Source organism: Equus quagga, chromosome 3 (genome assembly GCF_021613505.1).
Source record: "Equus quagga isolate Etosha38 chromosome 3, UCLA_HA_Equagga_1.0, whole genome shotgun sequence".
Taxonomy (NCBI): domain Eukaryota; kingdom Metazoa; phylum Chordata; class Mammalia; order Perissodactyla; family Equidae; genus Equus; species Equus quagga.
The window spans coordinates 64,400,901-64,422,611 of record NC_060269.1 but is presented as its reverse complement, the minus strand read 5'-3'; the positions used below and the strand labels follow the sequence as shown (position 1 = coordinate 64,422,611).

The following is a 21,711-nucleotide window of genomic DNA, read 5'->3' as shown; positions in this document are numbered from 1 at the left end:
TTGGCATCAGGAGCCCTTCCTTGTGGTTTATTAGTAAATTCGAACATTTGACGGAATAGCTTATTTTTAACAGAATATTTTTATTTTTCAGAGAACCTCTTCTGTTCAAGTCATTTAAAGAGAAGGCCTCTTGTTGCCTTTGCAACCTGTGTTTGCACTTTCTCAGAGTTTTACTTCCTGTCTCCACATGTAGCCGAGGGAAAAAGGAAGGAGCTGCTGCAGCGAGCTTTGCCCTGGGAACATCAAACCCTTCACGGCTTTCTTGCTCTAAGCAGGAGGAAGTCCTTTTTCTCTGCGTTGTTTCTTCCCAGCCACCTCCTTCATGGCCGTGACCTGACGTCCTGCAAGTCTCTCTTATCCCACTACGCCCGCCTGCTGCTGCTGGGCCTGTCTTCAGCTGGGAAACAGTCTCAGATCCCTTTTCCAGAGACTGCTTTCTTCCACCACCTGTGCTCCTTCTAAAGAGCTAAATGGCTGTTGGAAGTTCCTGGCAGCCATGGCTCCCTCCTCTTCCCTTGGCGGCTCCTTAGTCAGTTACTCTTGTGGAGGTGGCTCTCCCACATCACCAGGTCCCACTCTGCCAGGGAGAGTCTGAGAAGCCTCTGGCCCAGGGACCCTTCAGGCTCTCAGATTTCTGTCTCAATTATAGACTTCTTGAGTTAATTAATCCGGCTCCCGGTTGACTTGACCCTTGAGCCATGCTTACCCCTTCCCCCTTGCCTGCCCATCATGATGATGACCACCATTTATTGAGCTCCTAGTCTGTGCCAACCATTGTGCTAAGCTCTTCAGGTATCTGTAACCCACATGAAGCTGACCAGCTTGCTTCTTCCTTGAAGCCAGTCTCAGTAGTGCCCCATTCCAAAAAATACTAGCCTATCATCTAAAAAGAATTGAAAATCAGTTTAAATGTTTACTGTAATCTCTTTGAGATGAAAAAAACATCACTGGGGAATCACTTTCAAGACAGATAGCAAAACTTCTTAAAATGCTCATACCTATTTCTTAATGTTAAGTTGGGTTGGCTGCTGTCTGGAAATATCATTGCTTGCATTTTCAGAAATTCCTGAAATCCAGCCCCAGAAGGCTCTTATCTTTCTCCCCCTCCATTGCTCATTTCAGGATTCATTCTTTTTCTTCCCTCGGTCACTCTTTGCTTCTTTCAGGGTAAGTCAAATCCAACTGGATCAAGACCTTTGCACTTCAACCTCCCGCATTACCAAGTTCATTCTACAGAAGTTCAAAACTTGAGGATGCACAGAAAAACCTCCTTAGAAGATGGAGAGGGGAGTGCCGTGTGCTTATAATTTAATATCTGCTCTTCTCACTTACATTAAATGTTATCTTACCTAATTCCACCAAAAGCCCATAATGGAAGGGATATTTCCCCCATTTTGCAGATAAGGAAATGGAGGTTAGGTGACCTGCCCAACACACACAGCCATGGCCGGATCCAGTTGACTCCAAAGCCACTATCATTAATCACCACACTCCTGATCTCTTCAGAATTTTGACAGCAGGTCACAGTCCTTCATAACCCTGACTTGTCATCCAGAGAGCTGGCACCTATTCATTTACTCGTTCATTCATTCCTCAGATATTTGAGGACCCATTTTGTGCCAGGCACTGGGCTTGGAATCAGGGATGATATTATAGTATGTGAGGTTTGGCTTCTGACCTTGGACTTGAAAAGTTGAAAAAAACAAATGTGGACAGTTATTTTGGTCTAATTAGTGAATGTCTGTATTAGTTTCCTACAGCTGACATAACTAAGTACCACAAATAAGGTGGCTCAAAACAGCAGAAATGCATCACCCCACAGTTCTGGAGGGGAGAAGTTTGAGATCAAGATGTCAGTAGAGCCGTGCTCCCTCTGCAACCCATAGAAGGCTCCTCCCTTGCCTCTTCCTGGCTTCTGGTGGTTTGTGGCAATCTTTGGTGTTCCTTGCCTCATAGGCAGCTCACTCAGATCCTCCATCTTCACACAGCATCCTCCCTGTGTATGTCACACTCTATGTTCAAATTTCCCCTTTTTATAAGGACGCCAGTCATATTGTATTAGGGCCCATCCTAATGACCTCATTTTAACTTGATTAGTCTGTAAGACCCTATTTCCTAATAGGGTCACTTCCTAAGATACTGGCAGTTAGGATTTCAACATACCATTTTGGGGGGGGGGGGGGACACAATTCAACCTGTAACAGCATCTTACTAGGAGGAAACAAGTCCTGTCAAGGCAAGTCAGGGAGGGCTTCCCAGAGGACCTCCCAGTGCTGCCTGGGCCTTGGAGGATAACTGGCGGCTCAGGCACGGAGGCGAGGAAGGAGCGAGAGGGGACCAGGCGTCCTCCAGGCAGGAAGAGCACGCTGTGCTTGGAGAAGAAAGAGAGGAATTCTGGGAGGCTGGAGCTCAGAGCACATCCCAGTGAGAGGGGAGAGGAGGCTGGAAAGAACACATTGGGGGAGATTCCCAAGGGCCTTTTATGCCTCGTGCTAGGGAGTTTGGCTCTTATCCTAGCTTATGGAAAATGAGGAACCAATGAGAGTTTTGAACAAAAATCACCCATTTGTATTTGCCGTCAATCTCAAAATGACACCTTTTTAGGTAGAATTTAGGCAAGACTTTTCTAAACTAAGGCTTTAATCTATTAAAACTTTAAATTCAATCACCTTTTTAAAAAGGAGCATTTCGTCATCATAGAGCAAAGAATAAGGAGGGTGAGGTAAAACAAGCTTGGAAAGCAATGCGAAGGCCAGAGCCGCAGGTGGAGGTTTGCAGGCAGGAAGCGTGTGGGCGAACCGCTCCCGAAGCAGCTCGCCTGGAGGGTGATGGAGGAGGGACGGGCAGAGGGAGCGGCTGGGCTGTGAGGCCACCACGTTGCGGGAGCTCTGGACCTGGGACAGCCCAGCAGACCTGTCTGAAATTGGGGTGAAAAGACAGTGCCTTTAAACCCCTGAAGTTACCAGTCACTGGTGCAGGCTGCCCCTGGAAGGAGCTCTGACCTTATGCAAGACGTGGGCGATCCTAATGGAGGGCGGTGGGGCACTCAGCTGTCATGTTGTTAAAGACCAGCCACTAGCATGAACTATGTCTAATAAGCTCAAGAAAAAAACCAAAAAGATGAAGTGTTTTATAAAAAAAAAATAGGTGAGCCTGAGAAAATCGTGAGACTACAGAGTCTACTAAAGAAGTTATAAAATGTGGCTGAGGTCCCAGGATAGACAATTAGGTGAAAGGAACAGAAACAGAGACAAGGAACAGCCCCAGTGAGGTCACCTAATGTTAGATATCCTTGTGAAAACAAGTTAATTTCAAGCCATACGGCACACTATATACAAAAATCAATTTCAGATGGAAAAAAAAATTGCCTGAGTACCAATAAAGGAGAGAGAAAGTGGAGTGAGTAATTAATTGCTTGGGTGACCTTTTTCGTTTTGGAAATAAATTATCCTGGGCACGGGAGAAGCATTGAGTCCCACTCCTTCTTTGTTTCTGACCTGTAAGTTACAGGAAATGCCCGAGAATAGGGAGAGAGACAAAGGCAGTTTGGGGTCTTCACACTGTATGATAAAGCAAGTAAGTCAGTGTGAGCCAAGCAAGAAGAAAAGCCATGGAAACTGCAAGAAAGCCTGAGAGGCTGAGAGCCCCGAGCAGTCCGAGGGCCTGCTGTTCAGGGGCCCTCATATGGGCGGAAGGAAAGGTTTTCCCGTAGCAAAAAAGAATCCTGGGCTTGTCTAAATAGCAATTGATAAAATTAAGACAGGTTTTTTTTTTCTATTATGTTACATATGGCAATTTAGTGAGTACATCTTATACTGTGTTTTTAAAAAGTGACTTATTAATAGAGAAAGAAATATTGACTCACTGATGGCAATTCATGAGCAGTGGGCAGAGGGCTGCTTTTGCTTCTCCCACCATTTGCTTGAGAAGCTATGTGATTATTAGTGAAAAGACAGCAAAGGGTGAAGGAGGCAGGGCTGCTGCAAACTCCCTCCCAGGGAGATCATGTCAAGCGTCAAAGTTTTTTCTTCTTTTAAACTGGGTCCCCTCAATTTAAGGCACTTTCTTCTTTCCGCTGACTAAGTAGGAGCTTTATGAGCGGGGGCTCTGTGTGTGTACACTGGGGCTCCTAACTATGGCTTGCAGAGTGGGTATGTCCTGGATAGTTGCTGACGGTTTGAATGAAAGAACCATTCTGCAGCTTCACAGAACCAGGGTAAAGGACAGCAGGAAGCAGACAGTGGCTTGCAGACGTTGTCATCCTACTAGAAGTATGTGTCAGAACTGGGTTCACACTCTGGGTCTGTCTGACTGCAAAGTTTCTACGTGACCTGTGGTTGTCAACCTTGTTTTTCCCCAGGTACGCCTGAAGGATCGGCACACTTTGCAATGCAGTTCTGACACAATGCAATTCTGGAGCTAGCACAGACTTCACAGGTTGAGGGCACAGTTCCCCACAAGACACCCCTCCTCAGAACTCCATTGCAAGCTCCGGGGTTACCAGGTCACCCACATTTGTGACAAACTGGCTATAAATTTAGGGGTTCCTTCTATCCCTTCAGGTTCAATAATTTGCTAGAACAACTCATACAACTTAGTAAGGCGCTCTACTCATGATTACAGTTATATTATAGAGAATACAAATCAGAACCAGCCAAACCAAGAGTCACGTAAGGTGAGCTCTGGGAGGGTCCCAGAAATGAAGTTTCTGTGTCCTGAGAACATGTCACCCTCCAGCCGCATTGGTGTGCATCGCCAACCGGGAAGCCCACTTGAGCTTTGGAGTCTAGAGCGTTTTGGGGGTTTCATTATATAGGTATGACTGACTGATGGATTGATTGATTGATTGATTAAATCATTAGCTATGTAATTTGACTCCATCTCCAGACTTCTTCTCTCCCCGGAGCCAAGCTCCCCAGAAGTAAGAACAAAGACCAGATAAATTCTTTATTATACAACGTACCTCCGTCAGTAGCCAGCAGGGTGATGGTGGAGGTAGGAAGAATGCCCCCTGGTAAAAATCTGCTCAGCATCAGGCAGCCTCGCAAACAGTGCATTTCATGCTTAGAAAACCCCCAAGTTCTCCCTTACCTGAAGCTGAAATCAATCTTCCTGTGAAAATCTGTTGGATGAAGAGTCTCAATGAATTTCCACCCCCAGGATCTAGAGTTAACCTTTCCTCTCCATCCCTACAACAGAAATCGGTTGCTTTTTAGGAGGGAACCTAGAAAAGTTTTGCACAAGCTGTGCCCTGGAGAGTTTCACCAATCACAGAGCCAAGAGCTGGTTTCGGTCGGGGACTCAGCGGAAGCGGGGCTGCAAAGCCCTGTGTGGCCTGACAAAAGTCTTATTTGTCCATTTGATACGGTGCCTTTACTTTTCATATAGCTGGGGCCCTCCCTCACCAGAGTCTCTCTCTCTCTTTCTATTTTGAAATTATTTCAAACTTATAAAAAAAGTTGAAAGAACAGTACACAGAACTTCCATATCACCTTCACCCAGATTCCCCAAGTGTTCAAATGTGTCGTTGGCCATATTTAGTAGCTCTATCTCTTCATAAACACATGCACACACACACACAATATGCCCATTATCATTATTTTTTTTCTGAATCATTTTAAAGCAAGTTGTTGCAATACGGCTCCATCAGCAAAAATACCCCCGTGTTTATTTCTCCCACACAAAGACCCTCTCCTACAGAACTATACTGTGACCATTTAAATCAGGAAATCAACATTGCTACTTTACTACCATCCAAACTATAGAGACGATTCAAATTTCACCAACTGTCCCTACATTGTCTCCTTTTCCTAGCCAGTCCAGAATACGCATTGCATTTAGTTGTCAGATCTCTTTAGTGTCCTCCAATCTGGAAATGTTCCTCCGTCTGGAAGAGCAGAGGCCTTTTATTCTATCTGTCTGCATCTCATGACTAGACTCAGCCATGAACTCTTGGCAGGAATATCTCAGAAATGACATCGTGCTCTTTCTTCTTGGTGTGCCAAGGTGGGAGGCATGCTCTGCTTATCTGTTCTACCTCGGGTGATGTTAGCCTTCAGGACCTGGTCCTTTGTGTTTCCCAGGTTTTCCTTTGTATTCAATTAGTATCTGAGGGGGGATATACAGAGACCATGTCACTATCCTTTTCATCAGCAGACCTCCACCCTTATCGTCCATTGGAGAATTGTGCCTGAACCAACCAACATTGAGTTTGTTGCCAAATGCTGATTTTCTATTTCCATCCTCTCTTCTACATTTCCTAGTTGGTCTTCTACTATAAGAAAGAACATTTCCTTTTCCCCCATTTATTTATTTATCTATCTGTCTTAGATTCTATTCAGTGGGATGTAATCCATTCCTATCATTATATATTTTAATGCTTAGGTTGTCCCAGATTTGGCCCACGTCACCCCCTTTAAGCTGATACTGATTCCTTGTTATATATCCCCAACATTCTCTAAACACTTCCTTATTTTCTAGCAAAAAAAGATATTCCAGGCTCATCTTGTGCGTTCTTTGCCCCAGCCCTGGAATCAGCCATTTCTCCAAAGAGCCCTGGATCCTTTTAGTGAGAAGGATGTTTGAAAACTAAGAGTCTGTGCTTGGTATGCAAATGACTATCAGAGTGGCATTGATCTTAGTCTCTCAATCCCTCTCTCTCTCTCTCTCCCCAGCCGTGGGTTCTCAGCAATACTTCCAATTCCAGTCCCTTATCTACGGGTCCTCTGTAGCCTTCTCCTCTCCATATTTCAAGTACTTTCTCCAACAGTGAGAAACACATGTCACATTATCCTCAATATATTTACTCCTTGGCTCAGTCATCCTGTGTGTAACCAATCTCCTAACCCCTCCAGACAGCTCCGCCCTGGCCCCACCTCCTCCTTCGCTCTGCTCCTGGCTCTGCAGCCACTGCCAACACCTCAGCTCCACTACTTTGAGCCCTGGCCAAACTACCATGTCCAGGGGAAGGAAAAAGAAAAGGAGATAAAAGGTAGAAGAAGAGGAAACTAGAGTTTTGTTTTGTTTTTCCAATCTTTGTTTGTTTTTACAAAGGGCCTGAATCTACAAGAGATCACTGTGTTAAAATAATGCTAAGGTTTTTTGAGTATTTACCTTGTGCCAGATTCTGTCCTGAGGAGTTTCACCTAATTTAATCCTCATAAAACCGTTCAAAATAGATATTGTTGTTTTCTCTGTGTTATAGATGAGCAAACTGAATCCAGAGAGCTTACACATGTTGTCTAAGGATGTCTAGCTAAGTAACGGTGGGAGGATGGACACTATAGACATCTGACCCCGGGGCTTGTGCTGCTGGCTGTTGCTGTGCGGCATTAAGGCTGTCTGTCTGAAAGGCAACTGTCTGCTCCCCAACCCTCTCCCATTTGCAGAGAACAGATTTGTTCATTAAAATAGTGCAGAGATTTCCAAAATGGTGGAATAGCTTGGCTGGACTAATCTTCCTGCTTATCTACAAAATTAAAAAGCAAATTACCTTGAAGTCCCTGCAGAACAACCGTAGCAAGCAGAAACTAGAGGGAAACCTGTTCTTGAGAGCTGAACTGCAACTAATGAGATTTGTAAATTTGTGATTTTTTGACTGAGGGCACTTTCCAATCTGAGAGGGGCAAGAGGAGCAGAAAGCTGCAGTCTTACTAGATTGAGGCATCAGAAGATAGAACTTGTGGCTAGCAGAGCAGCCAGAAGATTGGGGGAAGTCCTGGAAAGAAACGAGCCACAGGGGGTAGCCCCAAAATAGAAAATTAATTTTTTTTAAATCTTAATTTACAGAAGCATCAAGATACATAAACTACTTAGGAATAAATTTAACAAAACACCTGCAAAACCTATACACTGGAGACTATAAAACATTGCAGAAAGAAGTTGAAGAAGAGCAAAATAAATGGAGAGATATACCATGTTTGAGGATTGGAAAACTTGATGCTGTCAAGATGTCACTTCTTCCTCACTGAGCTATAGATTTAACAATCTCAATCACAATTCAACAGACGTTTTAAGTAGAAAGTGACAAGCTGATTAAAAAATGTATGTGGAAATGGAATGACCTAGAATGGCACAATAATCTTGGGAGGGAAGTGGTGGAAGGCTTATGCTGTTTGACTTCAAGATCACCTCGAAAGCGGCAGAAATGCACACAGTGTGGTATTGGCATAGTATGGACAAAGATCATTAGAACAGAGATGAGAGTCCAGAAATAGAGCTAAACTTCTATGGCCAATTGATTTTTGACAAAGGCAGCAAAACAATTCAATTGGAGAAGAAAATCAACAACCAAAGCTGAGCAACTATAGTTCTGTATGAGAAAAAACATTAATCTTGATCTCCACCTCACACCATACACAAAAATTAATTCAAGATGGATCACTGACCTAAAAGTAAAAGTTAAAACTATAAAGCTTATAAAAGAGAACAGGGGAATATCTTCATGACTTGAAGGCACGCAAAGATTTCTTAGATAGGATGCAGAAAGCACTCACCATTAAAAGAAAATTTTGATAAACTAGATTTTATCAAAAGATGCTGATAAGGAAATGAATAATAGGCACAGTAGAGACCTGGGGAAAATATTTGTAAAACATATACAAAGCACTTTTATCTAGAATATATAAAGATCTCCTACAACTCAGTAATAAAAAGACAACACAAAAAAATGGGCAAAGGATTTGAACAAACACTTCACAAAGAAAGATATATGAATGGCCAATAAGCAAGTGAAAACATGCTCAACATTGTTAGTCATCAGGGAGATGAAAATTAAAAGCACAATGAGATGCTATTCCTACTCACAAAAATGGCTGATATTAAAAGGACATACCACAAATGTTGGTGAAGATGTGGTGTAAAGACATCTCATATATCACAGTGGAAATCTCAAATAGAATAACCTTGGCAGTTTCTTATAAAGTTAAATATACATCTACCTTTGACCCAATAATTCCAAGTATTTACCTAAAGGAAATGACAGGATATGTACACGAAAAGACCCGTACATTAATGTTCATAGTGATTTTATTCACAATAGCCAAAAATGAAAAATAGCCCAGGTATCTAGCAACAGGATAATGAACAAACATATTGTGATTTATTTAAAAAGTAGAATATTACTCATCAATAAAAAGAAAGAAGTTACTAGTATATACATATGCAACAGCATAGATGAATCCCAGACATTATGTTGAATGAAAAAAGCCAGATACAAAAGAATATATACTAACTCATTCCGTTTATATGAAGTTCTAGAATAGGCAAAACTAATTGAAAGTGGGAGGAAAAGATGCTGCCTGGAATTAGGGGTGGGAATGGGCCATGAGGGTTGACTGAGAAAGGATTATGAGGGAGCTTTCTACAAGTCTGGAAAAGTTCCATATCTTACTTGGTATGTGGATTACACAGTTGTAGTCACGTGTCAAAATTATAAAGCTAAAATTTGTGCATTTTAACGTATATAAATTTTACCTTAAAAGAAGAACTGTAAAAAGTGATAATAGTTCAAGGATAGTTGGGAACAGGTGGTGGAAGAGATGAAGCAAGAATGGCAGAATTGGTAATCATTGCAGCTGGGTGATGTGTACACAGGGGTTTATTGTACTATTCTATTGACTTCTGTTTACTTCACGTATATTTGAAATTTTCCATAATTTCAGGGGTCCCAGCCCTGGGGAAATTAGGCACAGGCCAGATAAGTTTCAGGTGGGTCAGGGAAGGCTCTAAGTTTAAAAACACCAGAGGCTGAGACTCCAAGTGGGCTCAGGAGTGATGTGGGGGCTCTGGATAACATAATAGGATGACCGAGTGGCCAGAGGAGTACAGAGGGTCAGTGGCAGGAGAAATGGGTGAGAATAATGACAAAATGGCCAGCTTCACAGCCTTGAGCTCTTCTTGTTTGCATCCCTCTCACTGTAGGTACCACTGATCACAGCGTTCGTCCCCATCCCAGGACGGGTCACAGTTGTGATTCCTGTGCTGATTTGCTACAACTGTTAATGTGTGCACTCTGTGCCTCCGTCTCGCCATCCATCTCACGGAGCCATAGCTGATTGCTGCGATGGGCATGTGCTTTCCTAATGGCGAAGGGATTTTTCAGGCTTAGGGTCTTTTAGCTTCACAACTCTGTGGAGTTGAAGAGGGCTGGCGGGAGGCAGGGCTGGACCGAGACATGTGGGTGCCCAAGCAGAAGAATTACTTGGTGTTCCTTCAAAACAGTACTATTTAAATAGTAGTTTGACATTTTATTCGTGAAAATAAGAAGAAACTGATTTTCTTCTAAGAAAAATAGTATACCCCTTTCTTTTTGTTCCAATTAAGGAATTGATTACATTTGATTTACTAAATTAGACAATTTCTGTTACAAGAACATAGAATCTAAATAATGCAGTGTCACTCTTCTTCCTGGTCAGACAGCAACCCACTGTGCACTGTTCAGTCTCTAGGCTGGTTGTGTGTGGGCCTGGTGGCATGCACACTGCAGAGATGCTCAACAGAGTTGGGCCGGTGCCTGCGAGTGTTTAAGTTTGCCTTTGAGGGTACTCTCTACTCCATCGGGAGTGGGCTCGGTTCACCAGTTATGTGTGGAATTGCATGAGAAACCTGAGTTAAACTGGAACCAGTGTGACTCAGAACCAGGCAGGGCCTTATAAATGGGCCTCCAGGCAGCTGCCCAACGGGCCTCCTCTTAATCCAGCTCTGGCTCTAGGCCAGGAAGCCATGGCATCAGGCTGTGGGGCAGGCTCACCTCTGGTCAGCAAGAAAGCGGGAATAAGGAAGACACCTAATTTCTTGTCAACACTCTATTTCCTGTGGCCATGTTTCTTATGTGGGAACTGTGCCACTTAATCCCTTAATATGAGTCCTGTCCTTCTGTCTTGCTCAGTTCCACTATCCCACGAAGCAGCTTAGCCGAGTAAAAATCCTCAGAGACCACCAGCCCAGAGTTCAAAATCCCAGCTTAATTCCATGAGCTGAGTAACCTACATGAGTTTCCTCATCAGCCAGATGGGGATATAACATCTACTTCCCTGTGTGTAGATTCAATTCAAAGTGCCTGCTACAGACCCTCAATAATGATGGCTAAACTGGAAACCATTCAAAGGGTGCTTTTTACATGACAGGTGCTCAGTAATTATTAATTGGGTTTAGTGGGAATGAAATGCAGAAGCACAGAATTCAAGGTCTTTGCCTCGCTGCATCTTTTCCTTCACTTCTGCTCTCCCCTCTCAGTTCCTCTGTCTCTGTCTTGTTTTGCCAATTTGTTCATTCATCAGATAGAGCCCACTATACTCTAAGCCTTGTACTAAGTGCTAGAGAATCAGAGATAAATAAAACATTAAGGTGGAACCCCACCCTAGAGAATCACACTCTCGGGGGCTGCATGAGGACCGTGGGGCACCCCTGAGTCATATCCCTCTCTTCTCCTCTGTAGGAGGTCATTGCCTCCATCCTGCTGAGTGGGCGGATCGGGCCCAACATCCAGCTGGCTGAGTGCTATGGGCTGAGGCTGAAGCACATGAAGTCGGATGAGATCCACTGGCTGCACCCGCAGATGACGGTGGGTGAGGTGCAGGACAAGTATGAGTGTCTACACATGGAAGCCGAGTGGAGGTAGGAGAGGAGCCCTGGGCTCTTAAATGGGGGGAGATGAGTAGGGAGTGGGGAGGCCCTGGGAGGTCCTTCCTTGAAGCACTTCCCAACCTCTGAGAACATTCTGGAAAATCTGATTGGCATTTTATGTTTAGTCCTCCTGCAACATCCAATGGATGTATTTGCCAAGGCCTAACATAGGCTCACAGCACATCCGCTTCTCAGGGTAGATACCCAGGAACGTCCCCAATCAGGATGCTGTTGGTGCTATGGAGGAGGAACAGAAGGGTGGGAAGATGGAGAGCCAGGCCAAAGGCTGGTTTGTGAACCTAAGGAAAACAGCTGCCATAAGGAAGAAGAGATGGAGAGTCACGACTAGCACTGATCACCCCCTGTGGGCCTCCCCTCTGTCTTCCATGATCCTCCACCCACCCACAGAGGAGGGAGAGAAGGAGCAAGTGCTAAGTCGGTGGCCAGGAGCCCCATGGGCAGCCCTTTGCTTGACCAGCTTCCCTGTGTCAACCAGAGTCTGAATTTCCTGTCCCAGGTATGACCTTCAAATCCGCTACTTGCCCGAGGACTTCATGGAGAGCCTGAAAGAAGATAGGACCACACTGCTTTATTTTTACCAACAGGTAAAAGTACTTTATCTTCCTGTCCCCAGGGTCATATTACACAACCTCTCCTAGGGAACAGGAAAGACAAAGCCCAGATTTTGGAGACCCCAGTCCAGGAAACTTCTCTTGGGGACATTCTGTGGTCCCTGGTCAGCTGTCCAACCCTGCTTCTCTCACAGATAATTGAGTGCTGGCTCACCCCACCCATATGCATAGCTCCTCTTGGACTTTCCTAGTGGCTGTTTACTGCCCAGGAGACCTGGCTGCTGAAGCAGTCAGAGCAGGTCCAAAGAGAAGGTGGCGGTTTTAGCACACAGGCTCTGCCATCTCACACAGCTGGTTTCAGCCCAGCTGTGCCACCTACTGACCTGGCATCCCCAGCAACCTAATTGACCTGCGTGAAGCTGTTTCCTTTTCTATAAAATGGGGATGATATTAATATTACCTACTTTATAGGGTTGTTGTGAGGATCATATGCTATCATTAGTAGTGTGCTAGTAAAACAGCTCTCTGAAGAAAAAATCCCTGATTTGTAGCACATGTCAGTTTCCACGGTGTAAGTACTCCCACCATGGCCTATTTCAAACTAACAATATGACGTCAATCAGCTGCCGAAATTTCGGAAAATTTAATAACTGGCATTCATAAGCTGTTTCTATCTGCTCCAACACATCCCTGGCTATGATGCACATAAAGTGCACAGGACCTGACACGGAGGGAAAGCCGAGTCAGTGTGAGCCGCCATCGTTATGCTCTTAGCTCCCTCCTGCGTCTCCCTCCTGGTTTGCTGGAGACCAAGCCAGACTTTTCTTGTACAGTAGATGACATCTGTCACTACTTACCAACAAGGCTTTGCATAAATTCCTGACCCCTCCCAAAAATCTCAGTTTCCTTATCTCCAGAGTGAGGGTCGGGGAGGGGATTCTGAACTCCTGCCTCACAGAGCTGTGAGAGGACATGTCTGAAAGTACCTCAAAAACCTGAAGGCCACGGCATGTGGAGGCATGATGGGCCCTGCCTGGGGCTCTGGAGGGCAGCAGAGGCAGACCGGAGGGCAAGCCTCCCCACTTCTGCTCTCCATCTTCCCATCCACATTTGCGTGTGGTGGGGTGCATGAGAGAGAGCTTAGGGCGGCAGGATGGTGTTTGAGGCACCCGCCGTCTCCTGGGGCCTCTGCTCAGAGAAATGAACAATGAGGGGTGGATCTGAACCTTGGCCTTCCTCCCCACCAGCTCCGGAATGACTACATGCAGCGCTACGCCAGCAAGGTCAGCGAGGGCATGGCCCTACAGCTGGGCTGCCTGGAGCTCAGGTATGTGGCCTCTAGGCCTCCCCTCCTGTGCTAGGCTCTTGGCCTGCTCCAACTCTCCTGCAGGGTGGGAAGCAAGAGGGGGTGTGTGAGAGCTGGAAGGGGACAAGTGATGGTGACAGAGGAGAAGGCCCTGATGATAGAAGTGCCAGCTCCCTCTCTGGTTAATGTCTCCTGTCTTCCTGTGGATACCGTGCTCTTTTCTCCAGGCTGCCTGCTTTTTCCATCTCTCTGCCATTCAAGAGATTCAGTTAAGGTTTCTTTGAGCACTAGGCGAGGCTCTGGAAGACATTCGAATGTTGGGATTTCCATCTGTATTGTTCACTGCTGTCTCTACCTCCAATAGGCACTAATTACAGTATGGAATTAGCAAATCATCCAGAGATGCCTTCAAACTTACGGTGTTTTGGAGGTGACAGTGTGTGTATAATTGATCATAGTACAAGGCAGAATGAAAATGTGCCAAACAGACATACATATAGGAGCCATTGATCCTGCCTGAGGGCATTGGGAAGAGGGGGTTTGAACTGCTCCAGGAAGGAGGAAAATTTCCCTGGGTAGATAATGGGGAGTTGGAGGTGGGGGAGTGTGCATTCTGGGCTCAAGGCTCAGTGGAAGGAAAAGAACAGACTGAAGGATGGTGGGGGATGAGCTTGGGGAGGTAATTTAGAGCTGATGGTGGAAGACTTTGAGTGACAGTCCTAGAAAGAGGCCTCATTCTTGGCTTTCGGGAGCATTTGTGGTGGAGGGGGGTGATGCCAGACCTGTGCTCTAGCACTTTCTTGCCCAAAGCAGTGCCATTCAGTTTCGCCATCCCTCAACATCAACCCGCCCTTTGCAACCTCCCATCACCTTTTCTGTACCTTTTCTCTGTCTTAGAACAGTGGTTCCAAAATCTGGTTGCGAGTCATAATCACCTGGGATCTTATTAAACTAGAGGTTCCCTAGCCCCTCCCTTGGAAACCGAGTTAGTCGAGCCGGTGACTTTAGGATACACGTTTTTTGACAAGCGCCCCAGGGGATTTAGATACAGGTGTCCTCCTATGAGTTGATGGAAGGACTTTCAGGACCATGGTCAGGGAAACTTTCAGGAAGGATTACTTCTGGGTTGCTGGAACGGTGGTCCCAGGGTGAGTCCTGACCCTGTCTGTGACCTTAAAGTTATAGAGAGTAGAACTCTGCTGTTGCTCTGCAGAGTTGGAGGTCACTGAGGAGTTCTGTCTCCTAGAACTCCTGGGTCTAAGAGATATTGCTGGGAGGTCCCCAGGGAGGGCCATGGGATGGGAAAGGGAGGCTCCCACTTTTGTGACAGAATAAGTCAAGGACAGCCTTGGAGGGCTCCTCACTGCTTTCCCACTTGGTGACTCTGTCTTAGCAAAGGAACACTGGAGTCCTCTGAGCAGAGGACATCTGCAGCCCGTGATGCAGTTGGAGGACAGACCACCTTGCCGCAGTCAGTGGTGGTCCTGGGAGTTGTGTGCTTGTGGATCAGGGGCTGTCTGGGAAGCTTACTTTACTACATGTGTCCTCTTATTTATGCCTTCCAGGACCACTGCATCTCCTTTAACCTGCATCGCATCTCACAGTCTCCTCTGCCCTCGGAACTTAGTTTCAGAAGCTTCCCTTTCCCTTTTATTCATGGATCTCAGACCTAGGACTCTAGTATTGCCTTGAAACTCCAATCATTTAAGTCACCTGTCAAAATATCATCACTTATAGTGGTAAAATAGTGGCATAGAGAAGACCTATTAGCATTCTAGATCATGTTCTTATTTCCTCAAATCATTGCCAAACTATTATTGGTCATAATAATAATAACTATTATTACTTTGCACCAAACACTGTGTTAAATGCTCTGGAGGACCCAGTGGGTCATCAGACATGGCTCCGTTTAGAGTCTTGTCAGGAGCAGACAGTCTGTGGCGTCTGCTGTCTTGTCAACTCGGGATTATTCCAAAAGCCAGCTTGTTTTATGACAGAGACGCATTGTTTCAGGGCTCCCGAGTCTGCAGAAGAAAGTCAGATAAATCTTCCTTTTCTTGTGGGTTGACCTTTGAGGTCTAGGTTATATGATGTTAGAGGGAGGATGTGGGAAACGCCTATTTCGTATGCTTAATAGAAGATTTTCAAGCCCATAATTTTTAAAGTTGAATACAAAGCTATACATTGTCATGGACTATTTTAAAGTCAAGTTATGACTGTTTCTCACCAAAAGAGATAGATACATTTCTGAAAATCAAAGCATAATGCAGAATTTTCCAGGGCTGTGCCTTTTTTCCTGAAAAGTTTCTGATGTCTTCTTAACATCATTGCCTGTGTCACCTGCCTACAGATATATGGTGTCTCCAGAAAAGTAAACGTATTCTTTCCTGGCTAAAAAAGAAGTATGATATGTGCACAAGATAGGAGGTTAGCAAGATGAATCCTCGATGGACTCAGTTCATATGGAGGAGCAATTGAGCATAACACTGAACAGCAAAGGGTCTGACTGGGCTGCCTGGAGCTGCATCTGGGTCTTCCATTTACTGGGCAAGTCACTTAACCTCTCTGTGCCTCAGTGCCTTCATCTGTAAAATGGAATGATAACAATAGTAGCAACTTACGGGATTGTTATGAGGGATGAAAGAGTCAATGTATTTAATGTACTTAGGAAAATGATAGGGACAGAGCTATTCAACAGTTATTCATTATTTGTACTAATTATTTTTTTCTCTATACTCTTATTTAGTATTTTTATTTATTTATTTTTAATAGGCTTTATTTTCTAGAGGAGTTTTAGGGTCATAGCAAAATTGAGTGGAAGGTACAGAGATTTCCCATTGACCCTCTGCCCCCACACATGCACAGCCTCCCCCACTATCAACATCCCCACCAGAGTGGTCCATTGGCTACAGTCGATAAACCTGCATTGGTACATCAGTGTCACCCAGAGTCCATGGTTTCCATTAGGGTTCACTCCTGATGTTGTGCATTCTATGGGTTGTGACAAGTATATAATGACATGTGTCCACCATTATAGTATCATATAGGACAGTTTCACTGCCCTAAAAATCCTCTGTTCTCCACCTACTCATCCCTCCTCCCCCCCAACCCCTGGCAACCACTGATCTTTTTACTGTCTTCATAGTTTTGCCTTTTCCGGAATGTCACATTGTTGCAATCATACCCAATTAATTTTGTATTGATTTATTGGAGGGGCTTTACAAATGCCAAATACATTATTTTATCTGCATGTCCCCCTATAAGTTAAAAATGTGAAATCATGATCCACATGCTAGAAATTAGTACTTGCCCCATACAAGGAACCAAATACCCTCCCCTTCACCTGAGACGGCCGAGACCATTGCCCACCCCCAGCAGAGCCCCAGAAAGCTCTGACCTAAAACTCAGAGTGAATGTGTAACCCAATAATAGTTAAGTAGTAACTGATAAATAGGGTTTAGAGAAAGAGCACTCAGCTTGCTTCAAAAGGCATTTTGTCTCACAGTTAATTTATAAGTGTTGGTGATGAGTTAATATTTTGATTGCTTTTTGGAAGAAAAACACAAAACTGGATTTCGCATAGGTATTTCTTTGCTTTCTGCTGTCCTTACCTGGGTATGCTTGTGCCTTCCCATAGGCGCCCCCTGTCCACCTGGCGTTAGCCAGTCAAAATGGCAGACCTGGGCTGGGGAGAACCAGCTAGGCACTAAAGGGCGCTCCCAGCAGCAGCAGGTGCAGCCTGGTTCAACGATGGCAGTTGGGGCAGGTTGGGGATCATCGGGTGCTCATTGACAGCAGCTGAGATGGGGCTCAGCACAGAAGATTGTGAAGCTCCATCTCTGGGAAGAGCAATACATCTGATAAGCAGTAGTGACTGTTTCTCCTGGACATCCCAATATGTTCAACTGCTCCAAACGTTAGAAACACACAGATCATGACACACTTGAGCGATTAGGCACCTTTGTCAAAGGTACCACAACAACTGAACTTCGGAGCATGAGGGAAGGGCAATCAGTGACTTAGGGAGTGAGTTGGGCCAGCTGGATTTCAAGAGGTTGGGATGACTTAGGTATATTACCTGAGCTTCCTTTTTCCTAATAAAGCATTTTTCCATTCAAGACCTCTTTAATCATTCTCAAATTGCTATTATTTTTCATGTATTTTCATTCCTCATTGTTCATTTCAAAATTTTTTTACCCTTCCATTTAGCCTATCCCAATGTTTTTTTTACTAAGACTTATTTAAATATCCCAGTCTCAGAATTCTTTCAGCCATCCCTAGTCTCAAAGCTCAGTCATTCACTCATTCATTCAACAATTGTCATAAACCAGGAGTGACACTGAGACCGCTGTGGTCTGGGGCGGGGAAGCGGATCTCAATCCCCTCTGTCTGGCACACGCTTCTTGTTCCCCTTTTCAGCCTAGTAAACTCTTCTTTATTTTGGCAGCTTTTGAAAGTTTACTCAGCCAGTGTTGCCTGCTTACCCTCTGCATTCACAGAAAACCTCAGAGCACGCCTGTCAAGTGTTGATAATAAGCAGTATGGCCACAGGCTCTCCCTGCAGAACCAACTCAAAGGTCTCTCCCTCTGGAAGCCGTCCCTTCCCTACGCCCCGCCCACCTGTGCTGCTCTACACCAGCGCGCTGTGCGGATGCATCACGCTGTCCGGAACTGATTGGCTCTTAGGCACTGGATTCTGAAATCCTATTGGATCCTTGAAGTTGGGGTTGGTGCTGCCTCCGCTTGGCACATAATGAGAGCCCAGTACATACTTAGATGAACGGATAACCCGGAAAGACATAAAATCCTCTTCCCTGGAGGACATCTGCCAACATTTATTCTGTTAGAATGAAATAATCGCATACGGCAAGCCAATTTCTTCTGTTACCTGGCAGTACATTTTGCAGCTCACTCAACCTAACGGGAATTGCGGATGGCCACGCTGCCTGTAATCAACACCGCCCAGGCGTGCTCGGAGGCTTTCTAGGAATGGGAGGGCAAGCAGGCACCACTGGCTCGGTAAACTTTCTAAAGCTGCCACGATTGACCATGTGGAAATTCTGGGTCTTCACTGCAAGCAGCCTTCAGGCGGAAGGAGGAGGAGGAAGATCTGCTATTCAGGGGAGAATCCTGGAGAGGCTTCTCATGTCCTATAACTGAATGTCCTCCCTGCTTACCTGTTGTCTGGCTTCCAAAGCACAGATCTGTCCTTAATCAGCCAGAATACTCCCTCTCAAGGAGCGTCTGTGGTCCCGCTCTGTCACACACCCAATAGCAAGAAGTAGAATTAGGGAGAGCCACTCTTCCTAGTTTCCTAAGTTCTCTCCTTGGATCAAGCTCCTAGGGCTTCTCAACCTCAGCAATAGGGACATTTGGGACTGGATAATTCTTTGTTGCAGGGGGCCATCCTGTGCACTGTAGGATATTTAGCAGCATCCCTGGTCCTGAACTCTACACATTAGATGCTGGTAGGACCACCGCTCTTCCCAACCAGGTGTGACAACCAAAAGATCTCCAGACATTACCAAATGTTTCCAGGCTGGGGAAAGAGATGCAAAATTGGCTCTGGTTGAAAACCACTGAATTAGACCATTGGTAGGCCATATACTCAAACCACATTTAGTTAGGCCCTCCAACAATCACCTTTACTGAATTGTGCTTCAACGTTATACTATTGGTGTTTACCAAAATTGCAACAGGACAAAGAAAACCATATAAAATTGGCTTCTCATTTTTTTGGTAAAACGAATATTGCAAATATTAGTTTTCCTTTAATCATTGGTTTGCAAACTTTTTAATTTAAGAAATGAAATGCCCATGTTATTGTAAATGTTTCCTCTTGATGAATTATGCACTTAATGAGGTCTGCTACCCTGCTTCCAGGACAACCAACCCCAGGTTTGACACATTCTTTGTCTCATTTATCTCATTGCCTGATTTCTCTCTAGCCCAATTTTATTTAAATATGAAAACTTCATATCCTTACATCTTTTCTTGAAAAGAAATAGGCTACAAATTCATTTCAATATTATAAAATATAATCCACCAATGTTTACTGAGCTGTCATTAAATATTATTAGTCCTTAATACTCATTTTAATGTGCTCTTCCTTGATTCTATAAGAGAAATTTTATATGAGACTTTTTATGTTTTTCTTTCCCTCCATTCCAACTACTGGCATTTGAAAGAACTTGGCTTACCCCGGCTAGAAAGAACCACTTGTCTTATTGTGCCCCTTGTACCACAAAGCTGTTCTTTTCTTTCTTATTCTGACTTTGCATCTCTTTTTCTCATCTGAGTGAAGCAGTTGGAGTACCTGTAATAGAGGATGATGAGCTGGTGTGTGTGTGTGTGTTGGGGGCTGGGAGAAGAGTGGTCTATTTTTTAATCATAGTGAATTGTCTAAATTCATTGCTTTTGAATCATAAGTTATGTGCCTTTCTGCTTATAGTATCAGTAGCATGAAACTGTTCCCAGGTGTGTTTAAGGAGACCTGGGCTAAAGGAACAGTGAGTTACTGTAATCTAAGATCAAGAGTATGACAATGTCTGCAATGGTGGCAGAAATTACTAGACACAGTAATCCACAGTGATCCAGGAAGGGAAGGGAGGATGACACAAGTGAGGACATTGGCTATTTAGTCTCTACTTAAACAACAATTGCTATAAATAAATAGTACATAAAAATCTCCACCAAGACACACATTTTAAGGGGAAATGAGACTTAAAGAATATGTATTTAAAAAATTAATAGTTGTCATTCCCGGTAGTAGGATTATGGATTATTTTTTTTTCTTCTTTTGTTCCATAAGTTATAAAGTTTTCATATGTACTACATTTAACAATTATTTACATGAACACACAACATACACACATATACTATTTCAGAGACAGGAAATGAGGGAAAAAGAAATCACAAAGGGAACCTAGAGCCTAAAGGTGGAGGTGGGTGTTTTTAAGCTGACAGCTTGAATGTTGGCTGCCTTGGGTCATTTGTTTTCAAAGGCCACAGATAGAACTGCTGTTTCCTCCTCTGCTCAAGTCCCAGAGCTGGGCCTCCCAGAGCATAGGGCTGGAGTCTTTCCTAGGAATGAAATTTGCAGGTTTTCCTCTTCTTCATGTTTTTCTAAATATCGAAATTTTTGACTCTCCTAACTTTCTCTCTCCCCATGGTTCCCACATCTGGCAGAGAAAGGGGGCTTCTAGGCCAACGTGTGGGCATTGAGTGATCCAGCTCTGATGGCTTCATTCTCCAGCCATCAGCCTTTCCATGACTTCTTTCTCTCCAGGAGGTTCTTCAAGGACATGCCCCACAATGCACTCGACAAAAAGTCCAACTTCGAACTCCTAGAGTAAGTCCTGGGACCACCCTGCCTCTCCTCCCTGCTTTTCCTGCTGCCTGGCTTTTCCTACTTGCCCCAGACCAGAGCCTGGCAGGCCCTTCTCCCGGTCCTCAAACCTTCTCACTCTCTCTGATTGGCCAGAAGTCCTGGGTTGGGGATGAGGGAGAGTCAAATGCTGCTTTTTTTCTCCTTCTTCCAGGAAGGAAGTGGGACTGGACCTGTTTTTCCCAAAGCAGATGCAAGAGAACTTAAAGGTGAGGAAACCAGTGGGCGAGGGGCCCAGAAAGACCCCCTCATGCTGGTCCCCAGGACTGGAGCTAAAAGGACTGGGCTGAGGGTACTCAGGGCAGCCACGGTGTCCATGCTGCCTTGGGTCATCTGGACATGGGACCATTAAATGCATCCAGTGGGCCCTTCCTGTGGCTGGGGATCAGGAAGCCTGGCTCCAGTTCCACATTGGAGGCCAGTTAACTTTGTGGACTGAGCCCTGGGGATGCTCCCTCCCCTGCCTCCCTCTCAGGGCCGTGGGGAGCCTCCCTTGAGACAATAGTTTGCAGCTTTAAGTAACAGATTGCTGCTGCCCTTGTGGCAGAGGCATGGGAACTGTCCTGCAGCAGAGGCAGGCTTTCCGTGAGATCCTAAGGAAGGGATCAGAGCCCCTGGAGGAGCAAGGCCCCACTCACCACTAACCATCTCCCACAGCCCAAGCAGTTCCGGAAGATGATCCAGCAGACGTTCCAGCAGTACGCCTCGCTCAGGGAGGAGGAGTGCGTCATGAAGTTCTTCAACACCCTCGCGGGCTTTGCCAACATCGACCAGGAGACCTATCGCTGTGAACTCATTGTAATGACATGCCCTCCTCACTC

The 21,711-nt window shown here is 45.0% G+C and overlaps 1 protein-coding gene across 6 annotated transcripts in view; it reads left to right on the top strand.

Annotated features, from left to right (window-relative positions):
• PTK2B (protein tyrosine kinase 2 beta) overlaps positions 1-21,711 on the top strand; it is a 123,092-nt gene that overhangs the window by 75,419 nt on the left and 25,962 nt on the right. For 4 of the 6 annotated variants that reach the window (XM_046655945.1, XM_046655946.1, XM_046655942.1 and 1 more), the window contains exons 3-8: positions 11,438-11,616; positions 12,143-12,230; positions 13,445-13,524; positions 20,792-20,854; positions 21,045-21,099; positions 21,548-21,688. In XM_046655945.1, coding sequence (XP_046511901.1) covers positions 11,438-11,616; positions 12,143-12,230; positions 13,445-13,524; positions 20,792-20,854; positions 21,045-21,099; positions 21,548-21,688 — 606 coding nt within the window. Of the gene's footprint in view, positions 1-11,436; positions 11,617-12,142; positions 12,231-13,444; positions 13,525-15,910; positions 16,051-20,791; positions 20,855-21,044; positions 21,100-21,547; positions 21,689-21,711 lie in introns of those variants that run through there. The other 2 variants (XM_046655947.1, XM_046655948.1) reach the window with 2 other exon arrangements.